This window comes from Daucus carota, chromosome 3, assembly GCF_001625215.2.
Source record: "Daucus carota subsp. sativus chromosome 3, DH1 v3.0, whole genome shotgun sequence".
Lineage (NCBI taxonomy): Eukaryota > Viridiplantae > Streptophyta > Magnoliopsida > Apiales > Apiaceae > Daucus > Daucus carota.
This window is the reverse complement of record NC_030383.2, coordinates 9,464,657-9,482,292: the sequence shown is the minus strand read 5'-3', so window position 1 is coordinate 9,482,292 and position 17,636 is coordinate 9,464,657. Positions and strand designations below refer to the sequence as shown.

The 17,636-nt window shown below is 33.5% G+C and overlaps 3 protein-coding genes across 6 annotated transcripts; 1 reads left to right on the top strand and 2 right to left on the bottom strand.

Annotated features, from left to right (window-relative positions):
- Positions 1-10: 10 nt before the first annotated feature.
- On the top strand, positions 11-4,349 carry LOC108214464 (uncharacterized). Of its 3 annotated transcripts, XM_017386472.2 has the most exons (7): positions 96-113; positions 1,062-1,144; positions 1,251-1,389; positions 1,497-1,569; positions 1,758-1,932; positions 3,136-3,183; positions 3,288-4,349. In XM_017386472.2, the coding sequence occupies exons 3-7, from the start codon at positions 1,307-1,309 to the stop codon at positions 4,166-4,168; spliced, it is 1,260 nt and encodes a 419-aa protein (XP_017241961.1). In that variant the 5' UTR covers positions 96-113; positions 1,062-1,144; positions 1,251-1,306; the 3' UTR covers positions 4,169-4,349. The 3 variants fall into 3 exon arrangements, with proteins under 3 accessions (XP_017241962.1, XP_017241961.1, XP_017241964.1); XM_017386473.2 differs by lacking the exon at positions 1,062-1,144 and having other exon boundaries at positions 11-113; XM_017386475.2 differs by lacking the exon at positions 96-113 and having other exon boundaries at positions 1,804-1,932.
- Positions 4,350-8,489: 4,140 nt separating this feature from the next.
- Positions 8,490-9,132, bottom strand: LOC108213645 (auxin-responsive protein SAUR71). Its single transcript, XM_017385446.2, has one exon. It carries the CDS (start codon positions 9,065-9,067, stop codon positions 8,678-8,680), a length of 390 nt encoding a protein of 129 aa, XP_017240935.1. The 5' UTR covers positions 9,068-9,132; the 3' UTR covers positions 8,490-8,677.
- A 5,600-nt stretch (positions 9,133-14,732) lies between these two features.
- On the bottom strand, positions 14,733-17,571 carry LOC108211443 (uncharacterized). 2 transcript variants are annotated; one of them, XM_017383047.2, is made up of 2 exons: positions 17,538-17,571; positions 14,733-15,096 (listed from the first exon to the last, which is right to left on the bottom strand). In XM_017383047.2, exon 2 carries the CDS (start codon positions 15,091-15,093, stop codon positions 14,884-14,886), a length of 210 nt encoding a protein of 69 aa, XP_017238536.1. In that variant the 5' UTR covers positions 15,094-15,096; positions 17,538-17,571; the 3' UTR covers positions 14,733-14,883. The 2 variants fall into 2 exon arrangements, with proteins under 2 accessions (XP_017238536.1, XP_063946830.1); XM_064090760.1 differs by lacking the exon at positions 17,538-17,571 and adding an exon at positions 17,393-17,414.
- Between the last annotated feature and the right edge of the window lie 65 nt (positions 17,572-17,636).

Sequence of the window (17,636 nt, the reverse complement as noted above, 5' to 3'; positions counted from 1 at the left end):
AAATATTAATTTTAGTTCAAATTCAGGTAAAAATTAAAATGGTGTATAAATGTTCCAGAGCCCCGATTTTCTCTCTCTGTGACTCTTCTCTCTCTGCCCTTCTCTCTTCTCCGGTACGTATCTCTCTCCTTTATCTGCTCTCTATGCTCAACTATTGTCGAATTCTACACTCATCTCCATCAATCTTTTCTACCCATCCCCTCCCTTCCCCATCTGGTATGTATATATAACAACTGTATCTGTGTCTACATGTAACCTCAACTGTATTGATACGTGTTAGTTTGTGTTCTTACATCTGTTTATACATATTGATTGCTCATATTTAGTCTAGTTCGGGCCGGTTCCGAGTTATGGGTCACATAGCTACTTACAGTTTGTTAAAAGATGCTTTAATTACAGACCCACGTAGCGTTCGACGAAATTCCCCTGAAATGAAAAAAGTCATTACGAGTTTGTTAATTAGTATGTTCTCGAAGTATGGAACTTGGGTCTGGTTTAAAAGAGAAATTAGGAAATGGAAATGCTCTTGTTAGTTTCTATGCAAAATGTGGCAATTTGGAATTTCCGGAGTGTTTTTGCGGGTTGTTGATAGAGACACATTGGCTTGGAACTCGTCAGTGCATTCGAGACCGGGAATGGTGGAAGATATTGTGTGTTCTTTTGGGCCAATGTGGAATTGTGGGGTGGTGCCTGATCAGTTCACTTTTGCTATTGTTTTTCCTAGTTGCGGTAGAGTGAATGTGGAGTTGGGGAAGCAAGTGCATTGTTTTTATTGACTAGGCATACTGTGTTCCGATTGTTTGTTGTCTGTTAGCAGTGATCAAGCCATGGTTTTTTGTTAATGCTTATTTGAATTAATGATATTTTTGATGTAGTTTGATTACTTTGAAATTAAATTGCGAAAAAACATGCTAGTAATAATTATGGAGAAATTTGGATATTGTCATGTAAGTTTAATTGTTTGATGAGTTTGTTGTTATAAAAAATAATTTTTTGTTTTTGGATTTAATTTGAAATTTCCAAAATGTCAAACAAACACCGGAAATTATTTTCTGGTACAGGAAAATATTCTCTAGGAAAACATTTTCCACAATCAAGTTATTTTCAGCAAACAAATGGAGCCTTAATTCGTCATTATTCCAAGGTTGCAATAAAATTAACGACAAAAACACCTGCTAATACAGTGTTAATTTTGATTTATATCATATTCACTAATATAACTCATGCACATCTACCTATCTGTGTAGCAGCAGCCATTCTTTTCTGTTTTTGCTGGAGTTGAGTTGTATTAGTAGAAGATTTAGTAATGTCAGAAAGCACTAGTATTCCTGAGGCCCAGAGATTAGCTCCGTCGCTGTTGAATCCTTCATCACGTATTATTTGTCGAGTGTACGTTCTAAACCTTTACTTCTCGGTAACTGATTTTGATTGTAGTATGTAAATGTAGTTTCTATTGATGCCGCCTGGTTTTTAAGCTTGTATCTCTTTATATGCAGATGTGAAAAGCAGTTTTCACAGTATACTTGTCCACGATGCAACACGAGGTACTGCTCTCTTCATTGCTACAAGGTTAGTAGATTTCATTACAGTACCTGGTGTTATTGCTTCTGCTAATTTTGAAATTTTTCTAAATGTTTTGATTAGTTACGGGATTCACTAGCTATCCATTTCGATAAATATATAATTGGACATTTGGTCTTGTGGGCGTTGACTTGTCATAGTTCTGATCATCGTAATGAGTTGTATTGTTGTTGCAGTCTCATAGTCGATCTTGCACTGAATCTTTTATGAGAGATAATGTAGTTGAGGAGCTCAAACAGTTGGAACCTAATGATGCAACTAAACAAAAAATGATGGCGATCCTCCAACGGTTTCATACACAAGAAGAGATAGACAACTCAGATGAGCTGTTGGATAGCACACCGGGGGATGGTATGTTGTTTCTAGTCTGTTAATTTATGCTGCTCTAAAATGTATCATTGAAGTTTGCTAGTTTTGATAGGAATTAGATAGGTTTTTGCTAGTATGTGTAATGCTTTACAAGTAACTTTGGAACTTGTCTACCCTTTTATGATCAATTTAGGAACTTAGTACTTCCATATTTTGGAATGGTTATTAGTGTTTGTTTATCATTTGATATTTTGTTCTAGATAGGCTGAGAATTTAATAAAGGGATCTTCTAGGATAGTTACATCCAGCCCTAGGTGACAACCTGACCTTATAAGAAACAGCACTGGACCCTACCAGGATAAACTAAGGGCATAAAACCCTAAAATTGTTCCTATCTCCTAGAAAGAGAAAACTGTTGCGTATTCCTTTCATATTAATTAGGTCGCTTAATTCTTTTAGATAACACTTTGAGAGTAATATCATGGCGGTATTGACTAAGCTAATTGGCAGATAATCGAAAGCTGAACTTATTTTAGATGTCTAGGGAATTAAAACTAAAATGAATAATTTATAACAGACAGTGAGTAGCAGTAATCATGAAATTTCTACTAATTAAAGAAAAATTCTCTTTGATAATCTCCCAAACTGCGTTGATATATATAAGCACTATTGAGGCCGTTGGGGCTTGGCGCTTTTGTTGATTCGTATTATGATAAAGCTAAGGAAATTCCCTCGATCTTAATGTGTTTTGTTGACGTAGACGAGTCAAAATGATCCAATTTGATGAATGATTATAAGAATGAATATTGGTACAATTTCACATTGGATTATTGGTTCCATTTCATTTAAGAAGACACAAGGCATAAAAGAAAAAATAAATAAAAATGACAGCTATGTTGTGTAATGTCGGAAATTGGATCTCAAGGAATAAGCTGTTTCTAGTATTCAAACCAATTATATGTTAGATAACAAAGACATATTTGACCATCATGACAAACACGACCTTGAACACAAAATTTAAAATTTTGATATATATATTATATATGAGTACCGAAGTAGCTAAGCTGCTTTTGCAGACCTTTGTTTTAATTAGGGCATACCCCTCTTAATTTTGCAGTTGCTTCCTTTGCAATGAATTTTTTTCATCTATCAGAAAAAACATGTCAACATGTATCTTGCCATTATTTGCATACTACTATAACTGTTTTGATGGATTTTTATTGTATGATATTTTTCTCCTTTCAGTTACCGATTCAAATTTCTCAGAGGTGGTTATTCAAAAGATTTTATCTGGTAATTAGGATCCTTTACTCTTTCATTTTGTGCTAAATTATCTACCCTGGAATTTTGCTTGCTGTCATAGTACTGCTTCATTTTTAATCTAATTGCCTCTACAGGAGGAGAAATCCAAGTTGAAGATTTGTCTGAGGATGAAAAGAAAAGATTTCAAAGAGCAGTGGTTTCTGGAGAGCTAAGCAGGATGATTGAGCCATGGGAACCTTGGTGGTTGAAGCCTTCTGCGAAAACAATCCATCTCAGCGAACAAGGTAGCCGACTTGTGCAACCAATTGTGAGACACGAGAGCATAGCATCAAAGAGCGAAATTGTTGAAAATGATCAGTCACTCCACATTCCGCCTGGACCAGAAACCCCACTGCCTCCAGTTAGCAAGCTTAGCGCTACTGCACCTTCCCCGCTTCTAGCAGTTCACCTAGTAGACATCATCTATAGTTACTGTTTCACCCTTCGCCTTTATAATGGAGAGTGGCTAACAGATCCGATAGGATCAGTTATGCATGCTCTGAGTGTATCTTTAGTTCTTGGTCAAGGGGGGAAGCCAGAAACTGTTTCGGAAGCTGTATCTCATTGTTTGGAGCAAACATGTTCCCCAGTTTTGAGGCACGTGGGTGGCTTGCAATTTGGATTGGGCCTCTTAGATGATGTAGTATGCCTACTTTCTATTGGTGGAACAGCTTTGGTTTGTCTGCTTTGTGATTTTCAGAGGATGATTCAGGCTGCAGAGAAGGAGCTCAAATCGGAGAAACCACGCAAGTCAAGAAGAGTAGAGGCTAAGGGCAATCTCAAGTCTGCTGAGAGGAAAGTATATTTTATGATGTGTTGGGTCCATGAACAGCATGAAGACACTTGGTTTTCTATAGCAAGCATGGTAGAAGCAGAAAAAAGCGCAAATTTGGCTTGCACAGGTAATAGAAAGGATACCTTGAGTGTACAAGAGAGAGCCCGACCTCGAGGCAAGATGTTGATTGAGGAGGTTTAAGGACCTTTTTGGCAACATTATGAAGACACTTAAAATACAGTCTTGAATGGTGCTTGGTAGTTGTAATATTGAGAACTAGTCTAGTCTTCTAATTTTGGTAATGCTAGTTTGGAGTATCGAATTGTCACACATCTATGGGTATGCAGGTTCTTTCAGTTATTAATTCCTATTCTATTTTCTATGCGAGTGTAACTTACAATAGCACTTTTGGTATATGCTTTACTAACTCGCAATCTGTTTGATGCACAATCATTGGAATCAGAATTACGGGTGCTCATCAAACCTCATAATACATAAAAATTTGCCCCGTCCCGAAACTTTTGTGGTTGGGTGCCGTGGATTGTATTTCATTCAGATTTGGGTTGGAGCTTTCATTGGACATATACTCCACTCCAAATTTCTAAACATATAATTTTTTATTTTTTTATGTAGTATATGTACAGAACTTAAACTAGCACATGATAAAATTAAATTATGGTAAAAATATACAGTATAAACAAACTTTAGGGAAATTAATACATTTGTAGGCCTTTTCTGATAAAACATCTTTCTGGTTTTATTATAGAATAGGAGTAGTAATTAACTGTAGAAACTGTAACCTAAAAAAAACAGTTGTCTATTATATATTACTTCCGCTCAGCTTTCATCTGAGTTTAAAACTTCGCTAATGTAAATATTCTGCAATCAAACCGATGCTAATGTTTAATATGTTTATTTGAATAAAACAAGATACATCAACGAAGTCATGATTCGCTCCACGTTTAAAAATATATGTTAACACATTTTAAAACGCTATATTTTATTATCTTAAATGATTGTAAATTATTTTATAGAATTCGCATTTAAACTGGAGTATTGGAGTAGCGGTTATAATTATTTAGTTTAATCATAAATAGTATTTTAGTTATTCAATTTATAAATAATTTATCATTTATAAATAGTCTTAAACATAATTATTAGTTAATTATCAATATCTTTCAACTTTAACAATCACTGAAATTATTGTTTTGCTTATAAATTATATTGTAAAACATAGGACACTGCAATTTATAGAAATAATTATTTGTCTCGTGATTATAATGATTATGTTGCAGAACATAACTTGGAGTTTGTCGGATATTTACAAATATTATTATGAACAAAAAAATTAAGATTAAAATGAGTAAATTATATTTTATTGAAATTTGAACTCCAAAATTTCAATATTTGGTGGTCTCCATAAAATTAGGACTTATAAATAAAATATATTATTTAAATATGATAATAAATGATATTAAATCTTGATACATGCATGTATGTGTTAAGAGGTTAGCCAAATATAACGAATATTTTAATTATTTTTAAATAAGAATAATGTGTGATTGAGTTGAACAATTTTTCACATATTATCTTTTAATTTTTATTTATGATAGAACTATAGAATTTTATATAAGTTTCAAAGGACCGGAAAATGGAAAGGCTGTCATCTCGGTGCTGGTCGTGCGGCATTTTTAAAAACAGTCGACATTTTTAACACAAGCGACAAAATCATTATAGTCATTATATAGTCATTATAGTCGACGACCGCTATATCTTTTGGAGTTGTTAATTCTCTTCTTAGCAACTAGTAGGATCAACGTTTTATTTTCGTGTGTATATATAATCCGAAAAAATGAAATGGGTTTGGGTGAAGGTCAACCAATTAAGAGTCAACTTTTACGCATTAAAATAATTTTTTAGATTTCAATGTATAAACGTGCAGTGTGAATTTATGTGTTATCACGTACTATAAGTTATAACGTTGAATTTACTAGAAATACAAAAAATATGACGTGAGTTTTTTATTGAGGAGCCTCGTGTTAATTCTTTCTTGGACATTTTGTTCTTTGATTTTTCGTGGTCTATCCCAACTTCATAACTGATAATATCATAGGCCTCGTTTGGTAACATGTAACCCAATCCCGTAACTTATACTTCCTTGGAACTGGTATGAGTTACGGTGTTTGGTTATACAATTTTTCATCTGGACTATGTAACTTACAGTTCCCAGGTATTTTAAGTTACACTAAAACACGGTAACCTAGTTCCACAGCTTAAACGTGGTTTTTGTGAGTTACAGCGTTGATGGTGTAATATTTTTTTCATACTTGCTCTATTATAATAATAATATTATTATTATTATTATATATTTGCTGTAAAATACTTATTTATATACAATAATTTTTAGTTTAATTTTTACTTAATATTATTATTGCAATTAATTTTCAATACTAATTGTTATAATAATTTTATGTTACAAAATTTTCTTATGTCAATATTTTTATAATTATGTTTATATAGTCCTAACTTTGTCATTCTTTTGATATAGTTAGAACTAATTATATTTTGTAAGTAAGTTATTTTAAATAATATACACAAATATAATTTTTAATTTTATAATATTATTAATATATTTATTGTTGTTCTTAATTATATATTTATATAATTAAGTTATCTTACTATGATATTTAAAATTTTATAAAAGACGTGTTTTATTAATATATTAATATATCAACTCATTTTAATAATCTTTTTATTTATTTTATAAATCTCAATATATGCTTTTTAAATATTAAATATCAAATAATTTTACTTTTTATATGTTTACATACATTTTAAATTTTATATTACATAAATAATCAAAAGTTATTAAAAAAAAAGAATATCAAAAATTTAGTTACATAATTACATGTTTAAATAAATTAAACATACCAAACACCGTTTTTAGAGTTCCATGTTAACTAGACCATGTATCCTAGTTCCATGTAACTCCTTCTTACCGTGTAACTCTAGGTCCTGCCAACCAAACGAGGCCATAATGGTATCAAGGAAGTGTCTTTTGAAAGTCTTCCTCATGAATGATCTCTTACCGGGCCTCGTCAATTATTCGCTTTCACAAGCATTTTAGAGGCTGCTCCTATCATTTTGTAGACAAAAATCAAAACAATATCAGAAAATATGAAAGAAGGAAATGCAAGGTGACCGGATCCTGGGAAGATGTTTTTTGAATATTTAGAAATAGGAGCGTAAATAAGAGTTCAACTGAATCAAGTTTAATTTTTTTCTAAAATTAGTCGAGTAAGTTCTATCCTAGTTTTTCGACTGAGCAAAAAATGTTGTTGAAGTTGATTCGTTAGTAAACGAGCCAAATACAAATTTATTTATGAATAATTTGATTCGAGTTTGTACATAGTCAAGTTGTTCATAAACAATTCATTATAATTTTTATTTAATTAGTTCTCATCCGTAAAATATAATTCATAATTTTTCAAAATACATCCATATTAATATTAAATTGTTCTAATAATCGTAAACACGCACTTACATTCGACTCATAAATAATTATCATGTCACTGGATTAATCACAATCATAAATTTTGATTTTATTTTTTGTAACGTAGGAACCCGCAACCGCTACCGTTTGGGTGCGCACTGAGTAAACCCAGGAGCTCACGTAATAACCTGCAAACCACGTGAACCCTTTGGATGCTCACCTAATAACCTGCAAACCACGTGAACCCTTTGGGTGCGCACGAGCTCACGTAACAGCCTGCAAACCACAGGCCACGTCAACCCTTAAGCGACAAGCTCTGGCCCAGGAGGCATAATCACTAATATCGCTCAACATGTCACCAAAAGTATACAAGTCCCCTATTTAACTTGCGGGTCATAAAATTTAATATTCAGTTATTAAGATAGAAGAATTCGACCCGAACTCGAACATATTTTGAACTAAATAAACGAAACTTGAGCTGGACATGCAAAAAGCTTGACCTGATTTCATCTACGAATCGAACATATTTAAGAACGGGTCCTTTTAGTTGAGGACAGAAATAAACAAACCAAGTTTGAATCGAGTTTTGTTAACGAACGAGTGTGTTCATTTAGAGGATTATTCGAAACTGATTACTTGCCCATTTTATCGTTTGCATTTGTAAAAATTTCAATTTTTTCGTTTTGGAAAAATGAATAAAGTTACGTCCAGGTTCAACACCAATTACAATTATATATTTAGATTTCATCGGATTTTTTTCAAATTTTTTTTTTAATTTAGACATTTTAAAGTAAAAGTCTTTAAATTTTAATCTAAAAATCTAAATTTTCAGTGACGAGTTAAAAGTCTGTCTATATAAATTATGAAATGCGTATATATCCGTGTAAAATCAATTATGTAGAACTAGAAGTCATTAAATAATCATAATAAATGATTACAACTGATCATTTTGAATTACTACTACTTTACATTGAGTAATATACTCCAATACTTATTATATTCATAATTAAGTAATAAAACAGATATCTATAACCCGAAAACTAAATCCATAATTCTAATAAATCTTTTAAATTTTTGTGGGATGGAAAATTTGCTTTACACTGATTACACGATACAATTTACATTACAAGCTGCTAAATCCATCTCACACTCTTTTCTTTACGAATCTCTCTGTAATTTGATGCCCTAATCTCAACTAGCTAATATTAAACCGAATTTCATGCCAAATAAACGGAGCCTTTCGAGAACGAATCGAGGAGCTCGAGAACATCCTGAGAGACCTGGTTTATTCTCAAAGCTTCTAGAACTCTCTCGAACACGAACACATGACATGGAATCCGAAGCACCCCTTTCTGTTCGTAGCCGTACTCTTGAGCCGATATATTCAGCAGTTTCATGAACACCGGGTGATTTAACAGCTCCGCGTTCACCACAAACCGCTCCGATTCATCCCCGACGTAAACCGGTAAGTGCCCCTCCGGCACGCCGCCGGACCGGCGAGGTTTCATCAATCGGCATGGACGAGTTGAGGCGCGGGACTCGGAGCGGAGGAGTGAGTAGTTTGTGGAATCGGTGACGCGAGAGAAACGTTGGATTAATTTCTTCATTGTGGAGAGAGAGAGAGAGAGAGGGTTTTGAGAGAGAAAGTAGAGAATTTAGTGTGAAGAGCTTGATGGAAGAGAAGGAGATGTACGTGTATATATAGAGGAGAGAGTGGAGTATTTAGTATAATAAGCATATTTTGAGTCAAGGAGACTTGGCGGGGATAGTTGAAAGGTACAGATAAGTGTACCAGGAAGGTACACATTCACGTATCTACGAATATACGGAAACTATTTCGTTCACGGTGGACTAGGCTCCTTTGTCAGTTCGGCTACATTCTGTTCCGATCATTATTTCAATATACATTATAAATTAATGGACGTTTGGTTTATTTTAAAAAAATTATTTTGATAAGAAATTATTTATAAATAAATTTTTTTTCAATTCATATATTTGAATAATCTTTTTGTATATATAATTTATTGTATATAAAAATTATTAATATAATATTATAAATTAGCTTCTAAAATCTAAGGTATTTTTTAACTTTTTGTAAAATTTCAAATATAAAATTAAATCATTAAAAAAACTAAAGTTTTTAATTTTTCAGATTCATACTTATAAATCGAAAGTTAATTCATAAAATATGAATAATTTGTTCGAGACTTATAAGTACAGAATGAATTCTAACCTAAATAATCCTAATTTCAATTTCGAGGATCGTGATAAATGATATAGATCGCTAGTTTAACCTCAAACATAATTTAATTGAATATGAATCTATATATTTTATCCGAAGAAATGTACTACTGTCCCTCTATTTTTTTTTGAAACAAAGGTGTTAATCTAATAATAAAAGGCCATACGGCATCTACACCAATAATCGAGTCGAACAAACAGTAAATTGCAATCGCCTGTTCTCACAAAGAGACAGTTAAACGATATTTTGAAGAAAATGTATGTACAAATACAAGTATCCGCTTCATGCATTCTCGTTGAATTACTGGTACCCTCTTCATCATGCTCCGATAGAGCTATCGCTTGAACTATCGACCAGAACTGCGATTCCATACAAACTTTCATCACCAAATCAAACCCCGCTTACAATTAAGAAGCGAAAAACAAAACTCTCATTAGGGAGAGAAAACAACCTTAGATGGAACCACAAAAACAAGAGGAATCCGACTGAAAATCCACCCACTTGAAATAGAGAAGAAATACAGCGAAATCTCCGATGGTTTTAGATCTAAGAATCCCCGGGAATAGATCTGGAGCAGAACTACAAAACAAGAAAAATCGGACTGCAACTCACCCGCTTGGAAGAGAGACAGCGAAATCTCCGATGGCTCTGGATCTAAGTTTCCCGAGAAGAAGTATTATTCAAAAACTAAGAATAAAACAAAGTAGTTAACTAATTTGGGGCTTTCCACCGGTGAAAACCGATGGAAGCCCCAGGTGGTACGACAAGAGAGGCTAGACAGAATTAGGGTTTTAAACTTTTAATATAGATGTATTATAATCGTCATATTGTCCCTCTCATTTCTTTACTGTTACTATTTTGGAATGTGCCTCTCATTTCTTTACGTTACTATACATAGTAAATTTTTCCCATCATTACACCCACTATCTTCCTCTACTATCTCATATTTAACAATAAAAACTACTATTACACCCACTACTTTCCTCCACTATCTCAAATTTACTATTAAATATTGATAGATTCCATCACTTTAGCCACTTTTCATCTAACTTTACTCATTTTTCATACATTGTCTTGGTTTCCGTGTCCCCCTCCAATCTAAACAATTGAGGGGGACGGAGGGAGTACATGATAGTAATTGTTGCCGAAACTTAACATATGCTATGCTTAACAACTTGTTCACGTGGACTGTTCAACGATTAGGCTCGCGTAAACATCTTTTGAAATTTGTAAAGATATTAATGTTAGGAGATATTTGTCAGCATTTCTGGATTTAACAAACATAAGAACTATACACTCCACTCCTAGGTGATTATACTAACGTTTTCGCTTCTTAAAACTACATTTACAAGCAAATACGCAACTGCGAGAGTTTCATGCACTTTTGTAACAAATTATAGTTACCAGTCCTTTCCAGTGAGTTGTATTTACTCTAGATTATAAGGCATATACCGTACGGAGAAACGTACACTTTTAATACAATATGGAAATACTTTCTATGCCCTATTTATTATTATACAGGTTTTTACATTATTTGACATGAAGTATAAAATATATTTTTACAAATTTTATAAACAATTATCCATGAAAAGTTCTAATTCAATTTGAGTTCAACACGTACTCTATTTTCCTCATTTAATAATCTCCTGGAGTATATAAGTAGGTTGGTCAGACTTCAGAGACAGGGACTTGGTTAATTTTTTTTATTCATTTAAGGGATTATTTATTAGTCTATGAACGGATGTTTTGACTGATAAATTTGAACTTTGAATAGAACTACGTATTGATTATTAATAAGTTCAAAAAAAAAGTATTGATCATTAATATTTTATTGTTTCATAAGTAGACTTCTAATCGGAGATAAGCGAGTCTTAAGAAAGTGATCAGAGCTTATGTTTTTATATTTCATGATTTGCATTTTGTTTACAAAATATGTTTTATTTCAGTCAAAAATCAGAATTATCGATTCTGTTTGTTCAAACATGATTGCTAAAGGATGAGTGTGTTTTAGCACAGTAATATCAAACTAACACATTATTAGCCAGAAGGAAAGGATGAGTTCACATTTGAAGATTGTACTTGTGTGTGTCCTTGCGTCTGTTTCTTAGTGCTTTTTATTATTCTTTTGCATGAAACAATAGAACAAAAGAACAAAGACTTTAAAAGCCAACCACATATCTAAATTCAATCCATATGTTGCAAGTTGCTTGTTTATATTATTTGCATTGATTTTTACGGGCTCCATCAATAATTGTAAACTTTCATAATTTTAGCAAGCAGTCTCCAGTCCTAATTAAAAAGTCCCATTTTACATGTGTTTTTAAAAAAAGAAATATCTCAATATACTTGTTTCCCTTTCTTTTCAAAATATTTTTTTAATGATTTTCTTTAAAATAATTTTGGAATATAATTCTTGATATTTGATTAATATACATATACGCACAACATAATTCAATTTAATCATAAATAAAGATTATAAAATAATGTGAAAATTTTTCATTTCAATCATTCATTATTCTTATCTAGAAATTTCATAATCATATAATACTAGTAATATTCGAATCTAGAAAGATTTCATGTCATTTATTATTATAATAAAATAATATATTTTATTTACAACAATTTGAAATAATAATAACATATTATTTTTAAAATATAATCAGTTATTATAGTCAGTATAGCACAACGTCTTAAATATTTTAAAATTATAGTCTGGGCATGTTACTGAGTCTCTGGAATATATTCAAATTTGCTCGAGTTCGGGAGGCTTTAATGAATTATGCTAAAATGCATGGAGATATTGTTCTCAAGGACCATGCTGAGCAGCTTTAATTCATATTCACCCATCTAAGGGTAATTCATAGGTAGCACGAAATACAGAACAAACCAAATGACTGATGAACTCTTATCGTTCATATAGAGAAAGTTACGTGCATAAGTACACTTAGCAATACGCAAATACAAAAACAGACTTATTCGATAACAATAAGTACATGTACATATATAGTATTGGAATAATAAACGAAAACACAAACACACAGGAACAGAGAACACCATCAATACATATAGACCAAAGTCCTAATGCAGGTAGAAGAACTGCGTCAAGCGTTAAATTTGGTAGCGAGCAATGTTTTTGGCAAGTGCACGAAGTGTTGAGAGTATAGATCATTGACAGTTCATTCTGATGGTCGCAACTGGCTGGCAACTGGTTGGTGCGGCGGCTTTGGAGGAAAAGGTTTCGGTGGCTTGGGAGGAAAAGGTTTAGGTGGTATTGGTGGTTTGGGAGGAAATGGCTTAGGTGGTTTGGGAGGGAATGGAAAAGGAGGCAATGGCTGAGCATAGCCACACATTCCGTAAATACACAAGCTGAAAAAGGGGCATCTGTGATCACATTTCCCGCAGTGGAATGGATTTATATTGGTGTCAATGCATATGCCTCGACAGCATTGCCAGGTATATGGACACCTGATCCCACATAATCCACAGTTGTTAACATCTGATGTCACGTCGATGCAGCGGTTGAGGCAACACAGCTTCTTGATTTTTGGCGGAAATTCACCTTGGTTGCAGATCCAGGGCTTGTTCCAGCACCCTGTTGGACGCTGATTTATTGATACTTTCTTGAGCCACCGAGAAGAGGTGGACTTAGACGAGGGAGGGGCCGTTGAAGACGAGACATTGGTCACATTGTGGAGAATCCCTGTTTGAGGTATGTGAGTGCCTGGCTCTGCTGCTGGAACAAGTAGGATTAGTTGGCTAAGAATGATCAGGAAGCTGAAACAAGTGGCTAATAGCATCATGTTTTGATGCACTAGAAATAAACAGGCCAGGCTCATCTGATTGTTATATAGGGGGATGAGGGAGTCTTGATGTTCATATAGTCCGGAAGAGTTCATGTTTTTCTTACTGTGGTAACTTCTTGTGACTCGTTTTAAGGGGGGTATTACAATTTACGTGAAAAAAGAAGTCTTTATTTTTGCATTTTGATTTACTGGCCAGCTTTAGCTAAAGGGGAACTCGTTTCTCATCCCTACTTGATGCATTTGTATCATAATATGGGGAGAAAATACTCCCCTTCTTGCTCACTTGTTTTACTGCACACATATATGGAAACTGCTGTGTACTCCGGAAATTGTTCCAATCTTAGGGGGCATTTGGATCGTGAGTGAAACTGGATATTAACAATGAGAATGAAAGATATGAGAATGATTTACCTAAGTGGGATTGAAGGAGGATGAAGGGTATGAAAATGGATATCCCAAGTGAAATGTAAGCAATGATATACCCTCCACATTCTGGGGTTTCCATTCCAAATTACAAAATTGCTAATCTAAATACTGACACATGAGTTTGAGATATCGATTCCTTTTAACCAGGCTCATTAATAATCAACAAAACATCTTAATTGACAATAATAACCAAACCAACTCCATTATACATGTAATTAAAATCGTTTATGCCATAAAATTCATCCGCAGCGTAACAGGGGGCTAACTTATAAGGCTACAATCGCGTTGATCTAAAATAATTAAGTGAATATTTTAACAAGCTTCAACTTTTAGTTCAAAATTAATAGAAAGTTGCTTTACGACTCAAATGATCTCTAAAAACAAGTGATTAACATTTTCAGGCTCGGCTCTAATAAATATATTTCTCTGCTGAACCCCATCAGTGACAACCCCCATCAGTTGTTGGTATATCAGATGATGCAAGAGTTGACGGTGTCTATATATATCCGAACTGACCGTGCATAATTTGAACTATTGGTCATTTATAGCATTTTTTTGCCAATAAGTTCAAGACTAAATAATCATATAGTAATCAATGAAACAGACCAAGACACACTACAAACAATGAGATTGTTTCTCCAGCCCCGTTTATCCACTGCAGTCTTGTGTAGTGGCCAAATTATTTAGTGAGAGTCAACAGTAATATCCAGATGGACCAGATCTCTAATAGGAGTATTTAGATAACTACTACAGTACCTCCCAAGATGGGAAGGGAAAAAAGAACAATAAAAAAAGGGACTGATGAAAGGTAAGTTCCACAAAAATATAATATTTAACGTACTGACAAGCTAAATATATCCAAGACACCAGAATCTCTTTGGATTTTGACCAAATGAAGCTAAAATTCTGAAAGCACAGTAGTTGAAATATCAACTTAAAACAAACTGGAGGTTTACTTTGACGGTTTCTTTTCCTCTTCTACTTTCCCATAGCGGCGCTTAAACCTGGCAATCTGACCCACGCTTTCAGCCATCTGACGCCTTGCCCTAATGTGGTACACTTTACCAACCTGGTGAATCTTAGTCATCATTACAGGAACCAGTCGACCAGTCTGTGTTACGTAAGATATCCATTGCAGCTGAGGGTGAATTCCTTTCTTCATCTCCTACAAAAACATAAGCTTAAACATTTAGGCTGTAAAAGAATTACACTACAAAAACAAGAACAAAATCTGATCCTGAAAAGAGATATAGTAACATGTAAATATGTTATCTTAGACATCACATTATATATATCCCCCATAGAGCTGAAAACGAACAAAATTCGGACAAGATCGAACAAAAAATTACCGAACCGAACTATGTTTAGTAACACTATCGAACAGATTTTATTGTTCGAACTCGAGTTCGGTAATAACCGAACCAAACACGAGTTGTCCAGCGAACATATCTAACTGAATAGAAACCAGACACAATTCAATAACAAGTAGGCTAGATAGCTGTAAGCTTCGGAAATCTGGATGTTTCAGACTTTTGGTTTTAAATTTTTAGTCTTCATTTGTAATTGAACAATGATATATGGATTTATAATGTTATTCGCAAGTTTGGCCGTGGCAGTTTGACTCTGGCCTCAACATAGTAGCAGACTAGCAGGGCAGGGGGTATTAAAATATGTGGTTGTTGACGAACGAACTCTCGAGCTTAACGAACTCAAACCGAACTTGAACACAAATCGAGTGAACACAAGTCGACGTGCATGAATTTCAGTTCGGTTTGTTAAGATTTTCAGACATAAAAGTTGTTCAAACTCAAGTTCATTAATATGCCAAACCGAGCTTAACAAACTAGAACACGAGCAAACTTATCGAACAGTTCAGTTGGTTTACAGCTCTAATATTATCCCAGGAATTTACAACTTTAAGAACACATTATTTACCTAATAACTAACCAAAGTATCCATCGCAAAAAGTAAGGTTATTAATGTGGATTGCATAACATGGAATTAGAATATCAGTTTGTTGTTTATCTTGTGTTACTATTTAGGAATGAAGTTAATTGAGAATTATTAGATATATTTTATATTAGAAAACAGAATGTTAGGAATTACACATATTTAATCTCTCAATTTTAAACTCCACGAGATAATAAACAAAACTACTCTGTGGCGATAGTTGGACTCCTGATGAGAATTAAGCTTTAGTTATAATGTCATCATGTACTGATACCATAACCTAAGTAATAACCACACATTCGTAACGTCCTAAAATGTCCAAGAGTTTTAGTGGTACTAGCGGGTAGACAACAAAATATACCTAGTCTGCTTGTAGTGTTTCTTAAAAATGTAGCTGTCAGAGCCAGGTAAGGTATACATCTACATGATAAATGGGTTTGAATAACAGGGGTACATATCTAAGCAATTAAACAACCATTCGATATTGGTTGAGATAAATAAAATTGTAGGGAACGGAATGTAAATATGAGCTATATTACATGTAAATGTTCAGATTTTCATTCTTTCATCCATTTTATTCCTAACAATCTATACTACAAGTCAAACCAATAATCTGAGAAAGAATGAACTACTCTCCATCATAGCAACTTTCATCATATATCTCATTTCAAAAAAATTTGCACTCAATTTCTTTTCCAAATCTCGCCTCCTACGTTATTGCTTTCCTCTAATTTCATTCCATTTCGGTCCATTCTCCCCAACCAATACACAAAATATATAATCACTGGAATCACTAGGGATATAATAAGGCAAAAGAAGCAAATCACTAGTAATATAATTAGGCAAAAGCAGCAAAATAGTAAACAATTCGATTAAAAAATAGACAAGGAAAGTGCATCAATGTTTACAATTTTGCCTGGAGAGATTGATCATAGATAAATGCCATACAACCTTAACGGCCCTCTTTGAGGAAAATGTACAAACAGGTTGAAGGCCGCACTCAAACTTAAGACCGCACATAAGAATACATCAACACAAGCTTAAAAATCATGTACCCTAAACCTATTATCTCTAATGATTACAAAGGAGAAAATAACAAGTGGATTTATATGCGAAGTACAAATAATAATTGTAATTGAGAAGACTAACTAGTAGAGAAGAAGCAGGAGGCTTGATCCGCAATAAATGCTGAAACTAGGGCCACTTGTTGTGTTTAAGCCAATTAAACTGTTTTTTTTTTTTGCTTCTCTGCTTTAAAATGCTAAACCCTAACTTCTGATAATAACATACATAAATGTATATATAATATGTATCAAAATCACAAACCTAGCGCAATTGGTCTACCCTCAATTCCACTTGAAAACATTATTTCTTACTAGTACTGCGATGATTTATCCTCCTTACATCAATGCTACTATTCAATCGATAAGCCGTGTAGAGTTCTATGCAGTATGATTATAAAAGACAAGCTAGATACTTAGTTTTGAGTTTCTAGAGGAAACCTTGCATACCAGTTCAGATTCTAAACGATAATTAAGTCCTGAACCTGCGCATCTTAAGCTAATTACAATCAATTAACATAATTCAAAACAACGAGTGTTTTAAATTCTCGTAATCATACAGGAGAGGATTAGATTGAAATGAATACATGCTTACCCAGTTGAATTGATTCTGATCTTTCACAATTTTAGTCGCACTTCACAATTGCTGCTGCTGCTTCACTCACTCGCGTGGGTGTGTATCTTCTTTATCTGG

Coding starts and splice junctions, on each gene's coding strand:
- LOC108214464 (XM_017386473.2), top strand. CDS start 1,307: ATGTCAGAAAGCACTAGTATTCCTGAGGCCCAGAGATTAGCTCCGTCG. Junction 1,570..1,757: donor GCTCTCTTCATTGCTACAAG/GTTAGTAGATTT, acceptor TTGTTGTTGCAG/TCTCATAGTCGATCTTGCAC. Junction 1,933..3,135: donor GGATAGCACACCGGGGGATG/GTATGTTGTTTC, acceptor TTCTCCTTTCAG/TTACCGATTCAAATTTCTCA.
- LOC108213645 (XM_017385446.2), bottom strand. CDS start 9,067: ATGAAGAAATTAATCCAACGTTTCTCTCGCGTCACCGATTCCACAAAC.
- LOC108211443 (XM_017383047.2), bottom strand. CDS start 15,093: ATGAAGAAAGGAATTCACCCTCAGCTGCAATGGATATCTTACGTAACA.